This window comes from Tamandua tetradactyla, chromosome X, assembly GCF_023851605.1.
Source record: "Tamandua tetradactyla isolate mTamTet1 chromosome X, mTamTet1.pri, whole genome shotgun sequence".
NCBI classification, from domain to species: Eukaryota; Metazoa; Chordata; class Mammalia; order Pilosa; family Myrmecophagidae; genus Tamandua; species Tamandua tetradactyla.
In genome coordinates this window covers 63,810,408-63,829,153 of record NC_135353.1, presented here as the reverse complement: position 1 = coordinate 63,829,153, position 18,746 = coordinate 63,810,408, and the positions used below count along the sequence as shown (strand labels likewise).

The window sequence follows — 18,746 nt, the reverse complement described above, 5'->3', positions numbered from 1 at the left end:
GGCTCACATTTTCCTCTGCTTTGAAATCCTTTCCTTGTAGGCAATTCTTTTGTGTCTGATCTCATTTGGAGCCTTGGCTCTGCTCTTCATTATAAGGCACTGGGCAAGTTACTTAATTTTCCCAAGCCTCAGTTTCCTTCCTCATAAAATGAAGAAAGGTGATAAATGGAGATGGATGACAATTGTGCCCATATCATAGGGTTGGTATAAATACTACATGAGATTATGCAGTTATAATTTTTAGGACATACACGTTCCTCCCAATAGTTTAGAGACACCATTACATATCAATGTGTTGCATGCCCACTACTACTGATTCATACGTCTATAATCAACACTTGCCCATCAGGACTTCTATCAGGTTATTAGAGTTACTGCATGTGGTTGAAACGAATACAACCACATTGAATCCTTCATAAGGGTTTTCCAGGACTAGGTTAAAGCTATAAAATTTTTACATGGGACCACATCAACAATTAAGCAGTCATCTAATAAAAAAATCCATTATCGAATATCGATTGTCAAATTAGAAGCTGAGGAAAAATCAGGCAAGTGTAAAATACACCCATACTCTCATATTGCTTACACTCTTGTTTTCCAGGGAAACCAAGAGCTGACCTGGGAGCCAGGGACAGGTCAAATCAGACAAACCAAATATAAATCAAGTATGTGCCCCACCCTTCTTCCTAAGAATATAGAAGCCCATGCAGCAAAGGAATGGGCTGCAGGAGTGGGGATGGAGAGGAGAGAGTAATTTTTCCAGGAAAAAAGGCAGCCTTGAAAGGAGACAAATTAAAGGAAATAAACAAGCAAACAAACAAACACCCAAACGGGTATTCGAAATTTCAAATCATTAAATGAAATAGAAGTAAAACTGGCAGAAATGTGAAGACAGAAACCCTTAGACAACATGAAGTAAGAAAAAGAGGAAATTTTCACTTAGTAGAAGGCTGTCCAGCCCAGCCACACAAGAAACCCGATCAACAGCAATAATGGTCTCCTAGTCTGCCACTGAGCATGTCATTCTGGGCAAAACCCAAACCAAATTCAGAAACCCAGTCTTCAAGGTCCCGGTTATCAAAGAAAATGAGAGAATGCTTTGTTCCGCTAGAAGTATAAGGCTATTACCACAGGACCCTGTCACCTTTCAGCCTCATGGAAAACTGAGGGCTTGCTGGTTTGCTTCATGGCTGTTTTGGAGCTGAGCTGCTCTGACCTCAGGAGGCAGAGGGCTCAGTTACCACCACCACCCACCAAGTAATTCCCTCTCTTCCCTCCACCAATGCCCTCACAGCCCCTTCCATCTCCCACCCCACAGCATTTCTAGGCTTAACTAAGAACCAAGAGTCAATAAACAGGTGTCAGAAGAGTATGTGACAAAGGAGGTATTTTCACTCAAGAAACCCAGACAATCAGAAAACCTCCCAAGCCATGGCACAAGTGTGCACTTTCATCTCAGGGTCTCAGCCTTACATCCCACTCACCCAGGTCCGACCCTCCTAGGCCTATAACCTGAGGAAGTGCCCCTCTCACACTTCACCGAGCTCTTCGGAGTAAAGGGAGAGCCATTTAGGGCAGTTTCTCTCCCAATTTAAAGAACGCAAATGCTACACATGTTCTCTCCAGGTTTCTCTGCCTTCCCTTTCCCTGCCATTACTCTCCAGTAGAGCTGAGTAGGATTGTTAGGAACCAGTTAGGGAGTTCGTTCTGTGGGGTTTCGGCATCTGTGGTCTGAACACACTTGTAGCAATCATTCACCAGAAATGAGGACTTCCTAGAAACCTGTTCCATCTACAGCCTGGACAATGGAGATACTAAATATGATACTAAAGTGAAATAATACATGGGAAAGGGCTTCTCCAGTGTTGAAAATACCTGAGAAATACAATTTGTTATAGTAATGTTAAAGTAGTCAGCAGCCCTGCTATTCCTGGCACCCCAACCCCCTGGGGCTAGGCTTAGGGAAGGTGAAGATAGATTTGCTTTGAGGCAAACCTGATTTGAGTATTAGCTTTGGCTTTTCTCCACTGCTTTTAAAATTTTCAATTTGTGTATTACTGAAAAGCCATCCAAATATTTTGTGGGTACCACAAATTGCTTATCACTGTAAGAACCATCTCTTTGGGGGCATCTTGGCTTGGTCACACCACCTGCCCATGTTCTAGAACATTAGAGCTAGAAGGAACCTTAGAAAGCCCAGAGAGATCAGGCAACTTGCTCAGGCAAGGTCAAGCTATAAGTTGTACTGCAACCGGGGTCTTCCATAGCAGGGTTGGAAGTATGGGGTGGGGAGGGGCGTTTTCTCTTTCTCTTGTAAAACCTGAATTGGTGAGGGAGAATAAAATCCACCTCTCAAATCCCCCTCCCCCCCCCCCCACACACATTGGTGCCTGTACCTGACAGCTCTGAGAAAACCAAACCCACAGCTGGTTTCCTGAAGTCGCCTCCCCTGCTTTCAAATTGCCTCAGTTGTTCTCAGCAGCTGGCCCTTACCAGAGTCTTCTCAGATTGAGGGAGAGCAACTGCCTTAGATCTTCCCATTATGGATCTTCCCTCCCCTCTCCTTCTCTTACCTCTCCAGCAGGATTTCTAGAAAGTCTGACCCACACTGAAACACACGCCTGATGACATGTATTTGTCCAGCATTCTCACTACACACCATTCTCGAGGCACTCAGAAAGATGTCCTGGAATGCTCTCTGTAGGGTCCCTTCATCCAGTCTTAAATTCTCACAGATCTCTGGGTTTTATTATTCCCCATCCTTACCACCACCAGCTGCTACTTATTTTTTCTTGCAAATTTTCTGGCCCTCACATTCGGTCAGGGACAACAAGTAATTTTAAAGCCCTTGTAATTTCAAATCAAGTTTGCACATTTCTATAGGAGTTTTGAGAAGGGTAGCACTCGGATCACAAGAATATTCCATGGCTGATTCTCCCAAGTGGCTATGAAAACGTATACATTTGAGGAGGGGGTCCGCCCATCTTCTGGGCATTAGCATCCCCCTGACCCGGGCCCCAGGACAGCCTCTGCAGGCACCCTTCAAAATACGGCTTGCCCCTGCCAGCTATACTCTGGGCTCTGCAGTACTTAAGATCACATTAGGACCCAGTCCTGGTAGCCAGTGAGCTCTACTTGCCCAGTACCCCCTTGAGAACTTCCTGGTTGCCCCTTTTGTCAGAGGTGAGGGTCCAGCCAAGGTTGGTGCAAGCTGGGCCCTCGGGCCCACCCTTGTGCCCAGCCACCCACCTGTGGAAGAACAGCAGGATGGAGAGCATGGTTTGGTCAATGTTGCGGTTGCAGATGCCCTCGTTGAGCAGGTAGCAGGGGTCCCGCAGCACCGGCTCTAGCGAATCCTGGCGCATTATGCTGTTGAGCTTGTCAGTGTTGAGGTTCTCGAAGATCAGCTTTTCCTGCAGCTGCCGAAAGTTGCTCACAGCAGGGCTGCCTGGGTTGTTATTCTCGGCGCTGCTGCCTCGCTGGAGCCCGCTCCGGTGGGCCAGGTCTAGGCAGCAGTTGCAGCAGTCGAGGCCGACAGGTGAGCGGCAGTTGGTCTCGGACTGGGCCATCTTCTTAGGCTCCGGAGCCGCCTCGTCTGCGAGGTCAGGGGCGGCTCGCAGGTGCGCGCCCTCCCGGCTGGCCTGCGGGGACTCCAGAGTGCCTGTAAAAGACAAGCTGTGAGGAGAAGAGTTGGAAATTAGCGCCTAAACCAGCCACAGTCGTCTTGGCTCCCTTCTGGTTGTGCTGCTCAGGGTGCGAATAGAAACAGCTGGACAAACAGCTCTGAGCGGATCCTTCGGACTCACTTCCTCCTCCTCCTCCCCCTCCTCTTGAGGCCGGGGCCGCCCCCCCCCCCCCCCCCCCCGAGGTGCCGCACGCGGCCCCAGTGCAGTCCCAAGTTTCCCAAGTGTGATCGGCGCTCGGGGCGGACCTGTGGCGGCAGGAAGGGCGGGCAGCCGGGCAGAGGGAGAGCCCGGACGCGCCCTCGCTCCCTCCCTCCCGCGCTCCCTCCCTCCGCGGCTCGCTGGCTCTCTAGCTCTTGGGCTCCCCTGGGCTGTGCCGGCGGAGCAGTGGCAGGAGCCGAGAGCTAGCTCACTAGGGGGCAAGCTGCACGCTCTGGAGTCGGCACGGGGCTGCGACAGCGTGTAAATTACTCCTGAGGGGCCAGCGAAGAACAAGCCTCCGTGGCTTCCCTGGCGGACACCCACCCGGGAGCCGGCTGGGTCTTGTTTCCCGCTCCCCCACCCCCATCCTCCGCCGCCCGCACCCTCGCGCTCTTGCACCCACACTGCCACCCGCACAGTCGCCTCAGCTTGGGTTCTCTCGGCCCTCATGGCGCACGCCCCGGGCCAGAAATCTACAAGCAGTCGGTCCGGCCTGCGGCGTTTCCCTAATCGCAGAGCCTCGCGGGTCTCCCGCTCAGCTTTGTGGAAGGAAGCCAGTTCCTCGCCCCGCCGCGGCCGCCGCGGCCGCCGCGACCGGGTCCCACTACCGGAGAGACGCCGCCCCCGAGAGCCCATCTTGTCACAGCCCTAAGCTACTGCTCTCCACAAGCCCGTTTTCTGGGGGCGCAGAGAAAACCGTTGCCCAGGCAGAGAGTAACAGCCTAACAGGCACACGTCAAGAGTACCCAGGATAAAGCCTTAAACTCACAGAAGCACACCCAAACTCTCCTCAGTTTCTGTCACTTCACTTTATCGTCCCCTCTTCCCACACGTGCTCTCCCCTCTCTGCACGGAACCCATCTGAGGCTATCTCTGCCCTGGCTTTTTGTAATGCCAGCTTCGCAGCGGGTTTTCCCTGCTCAACTCCTTCTCCCTCTCTAGTCACTCCTGGGTCCTTCCCCACTTTCCCACTTTTCACTTTTCTCTGCTCATATTTTTTTCTTTTTGCTCTTTTCTACTATTTGTGCCTCCAATCAATTACCCCACTTTTTCTTGCCCCTTTCTGTCTATTTCTTTTTCTCCTCTTTTTTGGGGGGTGGTGGGGTGGTACATGATCCAGGAAACGAATTCCTTTCTCTCTTTATTTCCTCATTTACCCCCTCTTTCTCTCCCCACTTTCTCTTTCTCCCCCCTTCATTTCCCTTATTTTATCCCTCCTCCCCACTTTCCTCATTTCAGCACCCCCTCTCCTCAGTTTTATCCCTTTCTCCTCACTTTCTTTACGATCTCCTATTTCTCCCCAAATGCTCTTTCCCTTTTTCTCTGAACCCCACCTGACACCTTAGGGGACTTCTGTCCCTACCGTTTCAATACGTGGCAGTAATTAGACGTTCAATTGCCGGAGAGACACTGGGGAAAAGGAAAAAGGTGTCCTAAAACTGAGGACTGAGTGGCTCTTGGCTCTGAGGAGAGGAAGATTCTGGAACTGAGGTAGAGTGAAAGGGCAGATTTGAGGATAGTAGAACAGGCTGGTGCCCTGGGTCATACTCCAGGTTTGTGAGACAGGGGGTGTGCTGGATGGGCAGTGATAGCCTTCCAGAGTTTCTCTGGACTTAAAGACTTGGAATACTTTGTATATGCAGGCTTAAGTAATTACTGGTTCCAGAAAAAATTTTAAATATTAACGATATTCAGTTTTCACATAAAACAAACAGGTTTCTGTTTCAATCAACACTCTTCACCCCCTCTTCAGCTCGCTTCATTCACAAGTCCATGGCCTTTTGAAATAGAGTAGTATATACTGCCATCTTGTGTCTGAGACATTGAACATTTTCTGGGTCACAGTTTAGAACTTTGGGAGATGCCAGAGGTGTCTCTTAGTAGTAGAATCCAAACTGTGTGGGTTCAGGGAGTAAAAGGAAAGAGGATACAGATCTTCTGTACTGAAGTCCCTGTGTCCAAGCTGTAGGCCTGGACACTAGTCAGCACTGGAACCACCCTCTTCTAGTGGAGATTTGAAATTTCCTACAGGGGCCACCAGCATCAGCCCTGCTGATTAGGAGCAAAAGATGGCCAACTAATCCCGGGTCCCAAGGCCCTGAAGGTCTTATATGGGGCTTCACAATCTGAAGAAATGGAGGGAGCAACACACTCTCTGGGTAGTGGTCAGGAAGCTAGAAACAAGCTCTGTCCCTGGCTCTTCTTTATTGTTTATTTTTTATTGATATATATTATATATTCACATACCATGTAGTCATCCAAAGTGTACAATCAGTGATTCACAATATCAATGTATAGCTCCACATTTATCATCACAATCGGCTTTAAAATTTTTTGTGTGTGAAAAATAATATATATACAAAAAAGCAATAAATTTCAAAGTACATCACAACAATTAGTTATAGAACAGATTTCAGAGTTTGGTATGGGTTACAATTCCACAATTTTAGGTTTTCACTTCTAGCTGCTCTAAGATACTGGAGATAAAAGAAAATATCATTATAATGATTCAGCAATTATAATCATTTGTTAAACCTGACCTTCTCTGTATAACTCCACCATCACCCTTGATCTTTCTCCCACTCTTTAGGGTATTTGGGCTATGGCCATTCTAAATTTTTCATCTTGGAAGGGGATGTCGATAATTTGGGAAAGGAAGATGGGAATGAGTTGATATCCTGGAAAGCCTGGCCCCTCTAAATTTCAGGACTATTCTGGTCCAGGGACCCATGTGGAGGTTGTAGGTTTCTGGAAATTTAATTCATGGAACTTTGGAGAATCTTATATATTGTCCTAGGTGTTTTTTAGGATTGGCAGGAATGGTTTTGGTTAGGGTTTGGCAAGTTATGGTAGGTAGCAATGTCTAACTGAAGTTTGCATAAGAGTGACCTCCAGAGTAGCCTCTCGACTCCATTTGAACTCTCTCAGCCACTGATACCTTATTTGTTGCACTTCTTTTCCCCATTTTGGTCAGGATGGCATTGTTGATCCCATGGTGCCGGGGCCAGGCTCCTCCCTGGGAGTCATCTTCCATGCCACCAGGTAGACTTTTACCCTTGGATGTCATGTCCAACGTAGGGAGGAGTGTCCCTGGCTCTTGACATGATCTCAAGATCAGAGGTGAAAGACTCAGACCAACAGCATATGTTCTCATAAAACTTCTGAGGATTTTTTATTTATTCTCTCAAAATCCAATCCTTTATATGTGTTCATTTTTTTCTTTTATTTTTTCTTTGTCTTTAAGAAAAATATTCCTAGGTAAAAGCCAGAGGAGGTAATAAAATATGAAATCTCATATCCATTGTGTGGTCTTATAGCCTACTGAATTGTTTTTAAATTACACTGTTTATGATTTTCCTCATGTTTATAATTATTTTATGTTAAATATTATTATTACAAAATATATTAGATCCATAAATGTTTATTTAAGTTGTGTTTTGAGAACTGCTGGCGTCATTTCCTTCCATATTCTCTGGAGTCCTCCTGTGTGTAACCTTGGGATGGGTCCTTGATCGCAGTATTCCATTCTTGGCATTTGGCATTGTTAAACTCAAGATTTTGTCCCCTTGACATTTCCCTTGTTGTAGTCCTTGCTCTCAAGCAGTACTATTAATAATTCAGTAGAGCTTTGCATGCTATATTCAGGCTGATCAAGAGCAAAATACAATTTAGATATAAGAAAATCTAGATAATTCAAACATAGAGTTCAGAAAGCTGCCGTGCATTTGCATGTAAGTTCAGCTTGTATTGACATATAGCATACCTCCTCGAGAAGGCTGACTGGGCAGGGCCTCCTTGGCTCCCTCTGTGAAGCCTTGCTTTGCTAACATATACTGTGTTTGATGGAAAGACTCCAAGTAGCAAAACTTTCTTCCATAAACTCAGAGAGCAGAGGGAGCCCCTCTTCCAGACAGAGCTGGCGGCTTTTTGGGTAGAGCAGGAAGGGAATATAAGAAGCGCCACCTTGTCAGATGAAGTCATGCAACAGTCATTTACTTTGCACTTGCCCTGTGCCAGGTACAGTGTTAGTGGGAATTCAAGGGTAAAAGACATGGCCCAATGCCTCAAAGAACTCATGGCCTAGCTGCAGAAAAAGATATGTAAACAGACGAATATGCTAAAAATAGTAAAAGATGAAAAGATGATAGAGTCCTGGAGTGTGTGTGTGTGAGAGAGAGAGATAGAGACAGAGACATGAGCACATGTGCTATGGTAGTGTGGAGGAGAGATTAGCACTGGAAAGAGGGAAGGGCAATTTAGGTAGGGAGAATATGGAACATAGGTCTGGGGTGAGAACAGGGCACCTTATATAGATGGGGTATGGATTAAAAGCAGTTCAGCGTTACTGGAGAATAAAATGTGAGGGATGGCATAACACTAAGGAAATCCCCCTACTTTACAAGTTTCCCATGCATTTAAATATTATTAAGAACAACAAGAATGCTTACTCTTTATTGATCCCCTGCTATTTGTACATAGTATCTCATTTAATCCCCAGAAAAATCTGCTTGACAAAGGTTACGCAGATAGTACAATTAGAAACCAGGTTAGGGTTATTCCCCAAATCCAGGCTTTACAAAGTGAACCTGACCTCTCCCCCCTCTCTCCTCTCCTCTCCAATCCTAATACCACGACCAATTAAAAAATGTTTTAAGTAGAGAAGTTGTCAGCATATAGAAAAATCATGTGAAAAATGCAGCATTCTCATATGCCCCCTCTTATTAACACTTTGCATTAGTGTGGTACCTTTGTTACAACTGAAAAAATATAATTTTACTATTTTCCATAGTTCATAGTTTCCATTAGGGTGCATATTTTCTCCAATATGCCACTCTATTATTAACACATTAAAGTGGTACATTCATGTAAGAATATTTTTATAATTGTACTATTAACTATAGTCCATCATTTACAATAGGGTTCACTGTGCTGTATAGTCCAATGCTTAATCTTTTAACTCTTATTCTAATAAGGCATATTCTACCTAAAATTTCTCCTTTTAACCACATTCACATATATAATCCAACGATGTTAATTACACTCACAATGCTGTGCTATCATCGCCACCATCCATTTTCAAAACTACAGTTAACCCAAATAGAAATTCTGTATAAATTAAGCATTAATTTCCCATTCCTTACCCCCAACTTAGGTCCTGGTAATCTATATTTGCATTCTAACTTCTTAAGTTTACTTATTATATTTCATATCAGTAAGATCATACAATATTTGTCCTTTGGTGTCTGGCTTATTTCACGCAACATAATGTCGTCAAAGTTCATCCATGTTGTCAAATGAACCAGAGCTTCATTCCTTCTTATGGCTGAGTAACAATCCATTGTATGTATATACCATATTTCATTTATCCATTCATCGGTTGATGGACACTTGAATTGCTTCCATCTTTTGGCAATTGTGAATAATGCTGCTATGTACATTGGCAGAATTTTTGGGTAGGTACCTAATAAAGGGATGGCCGGGTCATGTGGTAGTTCTTTACTTAGCTTTCTGAGGAACCACCAAACTGTCTCCCACAACAGCTGCACTATTTTACATTGCCACTAGCAATGGAGTGTTCCTATTTCTCCACATACTCTCCAATACTTGTAATTTTCTGTTTTTTTTTTAATAGTAGCCATTCTAATGGGTGTGAAATGGTTTGCATTTCCCTAATAGGTAGTGATGTAGAACATCTTTTCATATACTTTTTAAGCATGTGTATATCCTCTTTGGAGAAAGATCTATTCAACTCTTTTGCATACTTTTTTCTCACATTTCACAAATATATTTATGTTTGAAAGATTAAAAGGGGGAAAAATCTTGACGATTAAACCTCAGTTTTGATAAACAATCAAGTTTTCATACAATTTTCTGATATATAGCAAAATGTACTAGCTTTTAAAAAATGCATTCTTCAGCTTTGTTCTATACTTTTTTGTATGCCTTATTTTTGAAAACTGAGCACTGGGTACTTTAAACCTAAGTTTTTTTATAAGTATGTACTTTTTTTTTTTTTTTGCGCGGGCAGGCACCAGGAATCGAACCCAGGTCTCTGGCATGGCAGGCAAGAAGTCTGCCTGCTGAGCCACTGTGGCCTGTCCTCTATGTACATTTTAATTACACATTTTAGGAAGAAACAAAATCCATGATATTTCAGTTAACTCATAGTGCATTTATAAAATGAAAAATACTTATCAAAATATACTTTTCACTGGGAAAAATAAATAAAACAGACAAATGGATCAAGTCAAAGTAAAAATTAACTTTGGTATATTTCAGTGTGGTACACAGTCCGTATCAAAGCATATTTGCCCCTATAACCCCAGACCGGTTCATCTTCCAAGTTAAGAATTTTTAAAATACTTTAGATTGAGATTTTATTATGCCGATATTTGTTTTTCATTCCATATCATCTTCAGGCAAGTTCTGAGCACTTACAATTTTCTGACTAATTGTTGGGAGCTTAATCAGAAGCATCTGGACACTGGTGGTGGAAGAGTTTGCTGTAATACTTGGAATAACTGCTGTGGCTGTGCACACTCAGCAATTGCATTTGTCAAATGGTCCACACACTTCTCATATTCACCTTGCGCTAGTAACTCTTCACCAAGCTGTATTTCTTCAAGGAAAAAGTCCTGAACAGCTTCAACATGTTTAAGGTCAGGTTACTTGGGAAGTCCAGCTCTCTCCTTGCCAAGTTTCTGTTTCTTTCTTCGCTCTCAAGCCTGTTCTTGAATCTGGGATCACTCGTCTCTTGCGGTCGAAGTAAACGCAATACCCAATAAAAAGGGCGCAGCATACACCGGCAAAGGTGGCGCTGTTCCGACCCACCATTTTCTCTAGACCGGGGAGTGAGGAGGACCGCGGTGAGAGCGGCGGGGGCAGCCGGTGAAGGAGCTTTCGGCCGACAAACCTCCAGCGGGACGGCGCCGCTCAAATCTGACCACCTCAGGTGAGGGATGCAGCTTTTGCACACTTTTAAACTAGGCTGTCTTTTTATTGTTGAGTTGTAGGATTTCTTTATATTTTTTGGATATTAAACCCTTGTTGTATATGAACTTTCCAAATATTTTCTCCATTGAGTAGGTTATCTTTTCACTTTTGTGATGAAGTCCTTTGATGCACAAACATTTTTAATTTTCGTGGGGTTCCATTTATTGATTTTTCCTTTTTTTGGTTGTGCTTGAATGTAAAGTCTAAGAGACTTAAACAGAAGATCCTGAAGCTGTTTCCCTACATTTTCTTCTAGGAGTTTTATAGTCCTGGCAATTATATTTACGTCTTTGATCCATTTTGAGTTAATTTTTGTATATGGTGTGAGATAGAGGTCCTCCTTGATTGTTTTGCATATGGATATCCAGTTCTCCTAGCAGTATTTGTTGAAGAGACTATCCTTTCCCAGTTGCGTGGAGTTGGACACCTTGTAAAAAAATCAATTGGCCATAAAAGTGAGGGTCTATTTCTGAACTCTCAATTCTATTCGATTGGTCTATATGTCTGTCCTTGTGCCCATACCATGCTGTTTTAACTAGACTTTAAAGTCGAGAAGTGTAAGTTCTCTAACTTAATTATTCTTTTTCAAGATGTTTTTGGCTATCTGGGCCCTTACCATTTGAAATAAATTTGATAATTGGCCTTTCCATTTCTGCAAAGTAGGCTGTTGGAATTTTGATTGGGGTTGCAATGAATCTATAAATCATTTTTGGTAGAATTGACACTTTTTTGTTTGTTTTTAAAATTTTATTTTTTAAATTGACAAGTCAAAATAACATACAAACACGAGCATTCTTAACATAGAAACATTCCATACATGGTGTACAATCAATGGCTCACAATATCATCACACAATAGTATATAGAATTGACATCTTAACGATATTTAGTCTTCCAGTCCATGAGCTTAGAAAGTCCTTCCATTTATTTAGATCTTTCTAAGTTCTCATAGCCAAGCTTTGTTATTTTCTGTATATAAGTCCTTTATATTCTTGGTTATACTTGATTTTTTAGTTGTAATTTTAAATATATTTTTTCTTTATTTTCTCCTCAGATTGACCATTACTAGTGTATAGAAAGAAACACTACTGATTTTGCATGTTGATCAACCACACCACTTTGCTTGATTTGTTTATTAGGTCTAGTAGCTTTGCTGTTGATTTTTTCGGGACTTTCTATTTACAGGATCATGTTGTCTGCAAACAATGAAAGTTTAACTTCTTCCTTTCCAATTTGGATACACTTTATTTCTTTTCCTTGCCTAACTGCTCTGCTTAGAACTTACAGCACAATGTTGAATAACAGCAGTGACAATGGGCTTTCTTGTCTGTTCCAGATCTTACTGGAAAAGCTTTTGTTCTTCGCCATTGGGTATGCTGTTAGCTGTGAGTCTTTTCATATATGCCCTTTAATATGTTGAGGATGCTTGTTTCTATTCTTATTTTTTCAAGGGGTTTTACAAGAACGTATGCTGAATTTTGTCAAATGCCTGTTCTCCATCAATTAAGATGATTATGTGTGTTTTTTCCCTTTGTTTTGTGGAGGTAATGTCATATATTAATTGATTTCCTTATGTAGAACCTTTTTTTGAATGCAGAATGTAAAAAGAACTCTTACAAATCAGTAATTGGCATGAAACCCAAATATAAAGATTGGCAAAGGACTTAAATGAGCACTTTCAAAGAAAAATTCTAAATGGCTATTAAACATATAAAATGTTCTCAATTTCTTTAACATCTGAATAATGCAAATGAAAACTACAATGAGACCCATCCATATCCTTATGAATGGGTAACATGGCTATTCATGACAGGATATTGAACACCGAAAATTATCATGCACTGCTGGTACAAGTGTACTTTAGTGTAATCACTTTGGAAAACTGTTTAGCATTATTTACTACTGTGAAATATGCATACACTATGACTCAGCAAGAAATATTACCAACAGAATTACATGTAATTTCCATCAAAACATGCATTAGAATGCTCATATCAGCACTATTTATAACCCCCCTGTGGTAGTTAGATTCAGGTGTCAACTTGGCTAGGTGAAAGTGCCTAGTTCTATTGCTGTGGACATTAGCCAATGGCATGTGAACCTCATCTGTTGTTGATTATATCTGCGAGTCAGCTAGGAGTCCTGCCTGCTGCAGTGAATGATGTTTGACTTAATTGGCTGGTGCTTAAATGAGAGAGCTCAACGTAGCACAGCCCAAGCAGCATACCTCATCTTGGCACTCCCAGCTCAGCCCAGGCCTTTGGAGATGCAGAAAGAAATCACCCCAGGGAATGTTGTTGGAACCCAGAGACCTGGAGAGAAGGCCAGCAGAGATCACCCTGTGCCTTCCCATGTAAGAAAGAACCTCAGTTGAAAGTTAGCTGCCTTTCCTCTGAAGAACTAACGAAATAAATCCCCTTTTATTAAAAACCAGTCCGTCTCTGGTGTCTTGCATTCCAGCAGCTAGCAAACTAGAATACCCCCCAAATTGAAGCTGATCCTAATAAGGAACGATACAGTAGGGCATAACTGATTTGTATAATATTCATAAAATGAAATTGTATAAAAAAATGAAAGTGAGCAATCCAGAATGACATGTGACAGTGTATTAAGTGAATGAACTCAACCCCCAAAATAATGTGCATAGCTATCCACTTACATGCAGTACAAAAATAAATGAAAACAATATATGCTTTTTGAAGTCAGAATAAAGAGTATGCTTTTTAGGGTTGTGTGTGGCAGTTCATAGTGGAAGGGAAAGTAAAGGATTCTTTGGGGGTTCTAATATTTCAATTTTGTTGTTGTTTAATCTGGATTGTGGATGTACTGATATGCTAAATTTGTCAAATTTATTTATGGTACGTGCATTTGTTTACATGCATACTGTATTTCAACAATAGGTTAAGAAACAAAGTATAATGGAAAATGTCAGCACAAATGTTCGTGTTTCTCTTGTGAGTTTTTAAAATAATGCAATAGGTGTGTGAAAATACTTCTCCATTGTGTACCCAGCCATAAAGCCATGAATAAATCACTATATTAAAGGGGAATTATTAAGGGTTACAAGATGGACTAAAACATCTGTCCTAAAAGTACCTTTGATTCCATATTTCTGGGTGGTAGCAGAAGAGCCTTAACCAAGAGAAGCAGTGGAAACATATCTAAACTAAATTTCCTCATATGGAAATATAAAGGTGTCCTGTGTAATTAGCAGATATCCCATTGGTTTGTTCTGAAACCTTCAAATGTTGGCATAATTGAAAAATTACATGCCTTCTACTCAGGGAGAATCTCCTAGGAAGAAAGAAACCCACAAATTGTTCTTCTTTTTTTCCTCATGCAAAAACATTTTTAAATTTGTACATTTAGTCACTATTGTTGTACACTCTAGGCATTCCTAGATTACACCATCTCAGTCTTTATCATCTGTCTTTCCGTCTGGTTTCATATGTGCCTACAGCCCTCTATCGTTTTCACATTCAGCTTCATTCAGTGTACTCACATTATAGTGCTACAATCAGGTAGTTTTGTGCTATCCATTTCTGAATTTTTGCTGTCAGTCCTGTTGCACAATTTGTATCCTTTCAGCTCCAATCACCAATCTCTACCCTATTTCTATCTCCTGATAACCTCTGTTCTTAACTGAAATTCTCCAAGTTCACTCATTAATGTTAGTTCATATCAGTGAGACCATACAGTATTTGTCCTTTTATTTCTGGCTAATCTCACTCAGCATAATGTCCTCAAGTTCCATCCATATTGTTACATGCTTCCAGACTTTATTCTGTCTTACAGCTGCATAACATTCAATTGTATGTATATACCACAACTTGTTTAGCCACTGTTGATGGACATTTGGGCTGTTTCCATCTCTTGGCAATTGTAAGTAATGTTCCTATAAACATTAGTGTGCAAATGTCCGTTTGTATCCTTGCCCTCATGTCCTCTGAATAGATACCTAGGAATGGTATTGCCGGATCATATGGCAATTCTATACTTAGCTTCCTGTTGAACCATTTTTGCATTCTTGGGATAAAACCCACTCGATCATGGTGTATCATTCTTTTAATGTGGTGTTGGATTCGTTTTGCAAGTATTTTGTTGAAGATTTTTGCATCTATATTCATAGGAGAATTGGTCTGTTGTAGTATATTTATCTAGCTTCAGTATTGGGGTGATGTTGGCTTCACAGAATGAGTCAGGTGGTGGTCCCTCCAGCTCAGTTTTTTGGAAGAGTTTGAGGAGGATTAATATTAATTCTGGGAATGTGGTAGAATTCACCTGTGAAGCCATTTGGACCTCGGTTTTTCTTTGTTGGGAGTTTCTGATGACTGATTCAATCTCTTTATTAGTAATTGGTCTGTTGAGCTCTTCTATTTCTCCTTGAGTCATTGTAGGTTTTTTGTGTTTTTCTAAGAATTTGTCCATGTCTTCTAGTTTGTTTAATTTGTTGGTATACATTTGTTCATAGTATCTTATGATCCATTTTTATTTCCGTGGGGTCAATATTAATGTTCCCATCTCATTTCTGGTTTTATTTATTTGCATGTTCTCTTTTGTTCTTTGTCAGTCTAGCTGAGGGTTTGTTAGTTTTATTGATCTTTTCAAAGAGTTTACTTTAGATTTTTTTCATCACATAGTTGTGTATTCATCACTATGATCATCTCTAAAACATTTGCATTAGTCCAGAAAAATAAATAAAAAGAAAGAAGAAAAAACTCATACATCCCATGCCCCTTCCCCCTCCATCTCACTGACCACTAGTATTTCCATCTACACATTTTTTCTTACCTCTTATCCACCCCTATCATTTATCCATTCTTTATCCTTATTTTCCACTCATCTGTCCATACCCTGGACTAAAGAAACATCAGATACAACGTTTTCACAACCACACAGTCACAGTGCAAAAGCCATATAATTGTACAATCATCTCCAAGAACCAAGGCCACTGGAACACAGTTCAACAACCTCAAGCAACTCCCTCCAGCCACTCCAATACACCATAAACTAAAAAGGAATATCTATATAATGTATAAGAATAACCTCCAGGATAACCTCTTGACTCTGAAATATCTCAGCCACTGAAATTTTATTTTGTCTCATTTCTCTCTTCCTGCTTTTGGTCAAGAAAGTTTCCTCAATACCATAATGCCAGGTTCCGGCTCACCCTGGGAGTCTTGTCTCACATGCCAAGAAGATTTACACCCTTGAGAGTCATGTCTCACAGAGAGGGGAGGGCAATTAATTCACCTTCCAAGTTGGCTTAGAGAGAGACCACATCTGAGCAACAAAAGAGGTTCTCTGGGGGTGACTCTTAGGCATAATTATAAATAGTGGTAGCTTCTCCTTTGGAGGAATAAGCTTCATAGGGGTGAGCCCCAAGATTGAGGGCTCAACCTATTGAATTGGTTGTCCCCACTGCTTGTGAGAATATCAGGAATTCCCTAGATGGGGAAGTTTATTATTTCCTCCTTTCTCCCCAGTCCCCTGAGGGGACTTTGCAAATACTTTTTTATTCTCTGTCCAAGTCACTCTGGGATGTATCAGGATCTACTTTTGATTTTGTTAATGCTCTCTATTGCTTTTATTCTCTATTTCTCTTTTTTTTTCTGCTCTAATATTTCTTTCCTTCCACTTGCTTTGGGGTTAGTTTTCTAGATCCACCAGATGTGCAATCAGACTTTTCAGCTTTTTCTTCATTTTGAATGTAAGCATATAAATTTCCCTCTTTGCCTGCCTTTGCTGCATCCCATAAGTTTTGACATATTGTGTTCTTGTTTTCATTTCTCTCAGGATATTTACTGATTTCCCTTGTAATTTTTCTTTGACACACTGATTGTTTAATAGTGTGTTATTTAATTTCCATATATTTATTAATTTTCAAAATCTCCATCTGTTATTGATTTCCAGCTTCTTTCTGTTATGGTCAGGGAAAGAGCTTTGTATAATTTCAGTCGTTTTAAATTTATTAAGACTCATTTTGTGACCCAAAATGTGATCTATCTTGGAGAATGATCCATGTGCACTTGAGAAAAATGTATATCCTCGTGTTTGGTAGTGCAATATTCTGTATTCGTCTGTAGGTCTAATTCATTTATTATATAATTTAAGTTCTCTGTTTTCTTGTTGATCTTCTGTGTAGATGTTCTATCTATTGTGAGAGTGGTGTATTAAAGTCTCCAACTATTATTGTAGCAGTGTCTATTCCTTCTTTCAGTGTTGCCAGTGTTTGCCTCATGTATTTTGGGACACCATGGCTAGGTGCATAAATATTTATTTTTATTTTTAAATTTTTGTTTGTTCATAAATATTTATAATTGTTATTTCTTCTTGGTAGATTACTACTTTTATTAATGTATCATGTCCTTCCGTGTCTTTTATAACAGCTTTTGACATAAAATTGATTTTGTCCAACATTAGTGTAGCTACCTAGCTCTTTTTTGATTCCTGTTTGCATAGAATATCTTTTTCTTTCCTTTCATTTTCAATCTATTTATGTCTTGGGGTCTGTGCCAGAAACTGTTGTATACCCCAGAGAAGCCATGTTCTTTCATCCTGATTTAATATTGTTTATGGTGGATACATTAATTATATTAATTTACTGGGTAAATTAAATGTAAAAAAAGGGGGGGGGAATATTTTGGAGAGAATTCAGAGTCAACAAAGCCAATATGAGACCCAGACATTTGGTGATACAGAAAAAAATCACCTCTGGGGAAGCTGTTTGAAACCAGAAGCCAAAGGACAAGCAGATGCCAGCCGCATGCCTTCCCAGCTGACAGAGGTGTTACAGACCTATTGGCTTTTCTTGAACTAAGGCATCTTTCTCTAGATGCCTTAGTTTGGACTTTTTTTTTACAGCCTTAGAGCTTTAAATTTGCAGCTTAATAAATTCTCTTTATAAAAGCCAACCTATTTCTGCTACACTGCATTCTGGCAGCATTAAAGAACCGAAAGAGGATCTAAGATGAGTCTCTTATAAATAAGTATCAGTTGGCTAATGCTTTTTTTAAAAAAATACATTCTGCCAATATGTGTGTTTTGACTGGGGAGTGTAATCCATTAACATTCAGTGTTATTATTGTAAAGGCAGTACTTACTTCAACCACTTTGTCCTTTGGTTTTTATCCTTTTTTGTTTGTTTGTTTCTATTTTTCTTTATTGCAACCTCTTTTTCCTTATAGTTGATCTTTTCTTATGTATCTCACTGATTGCTTTCTCATTTCTCTGTCCGTATATATTTTAAATATTTTCTTTGTGGTTATCCTGGGGTTTATATTACAGAACCTACATCTATAACCAACTCATTTGCAAACATACAAACTTAGTTCAATACCATACACTTTTTCTGCTCTCATATTCCTCTGTTTCCCTTCTGTATGTTCTTTTGTCCCACTTTACCTCTTTAAATTCTGCAGATCCATTATCAAGAAATATGAAAATATGTTTTTTCTTGTTTAATTGTATTCTGACACTTACAGGAATTAAAGAGTAGAGTTGTATATTGAAATACAGTACTATTGGGTTTTGCATTTACCCTTTTCGTCACCTTTACTGAAGATCTTCACTTCTTCACATATTTGAAGCCACTCTCTCCTGTCTTTTCCTTTCAATCTAGATAACTCTCTTTAATAATCTTGTAGGTCGGATCTCTTGTTGAGGAACTCTCTCAGTTTCTATTTATCTGTGAATATTTTGAGCTCACTCTCATTTTAAAAATATTTGACATGACATTTTAAAATTATAGATCTAAGTGAATGTAGCTGTTCCATTCAGAAATTAGAAAACATCTTTTCATGAAGTTGGAGTTTCCTCCCTTTCCCAAGGCTTAATAGTTTGACAAAAGCTTAATTTATACATTTCAAAT

General features: G+C 40.7%; 2 protein-coding genes and 1 pseudogene across 4 annotated transcripts in view; 1 reads left to right on the top strand and 2 right to left on the bottom strand.

Annotated features, from left to right (window-relative positions):
• The window catches only part of TSC22D3 (TSC22 domain family member 3), a 64,882-nt gene extending 59,519 nt beyond the window's left edge, over positions 1–5,363 (bottom strand). Inside the window, exons 1-2 of one of the 3 annotated variants that reach the window (XM_077144949.1) lie at positions 5,248–5,363; positions 3,250–3,675 (exon numbers count right to left, since the gene is read on the bottom strand). In XM_077144949.1, coding sequence (XP_077001064.1) covers positions 3,250–3,569 — 320 coding nt within the window. In that variant the 5' untranslated portion in view covers positions 3,570–3,675; positions 5,248–5,363. Of the gene's footprint in view, positions 1–3,249; positions 3,843–5,247 lie in introns of those variants that run through there. The other 2 variants (XM_077144950.1, XM_077144948.1) reach the window with 2 other exon arrangements.
• Positions 1–18,746, top strand: part of NCBP2L (nuclear cap binding protein subunit 2 like) — a 106,231-nt gene that overhangs the window by 23,869 nt on the left and 63,616 nt on the right.
• Positions 10,284–10,718, bottom strand: LOC143671406 (mitochondrial import receptor subunit TOM20 homolog pseudogene; annotated as a pseudogene).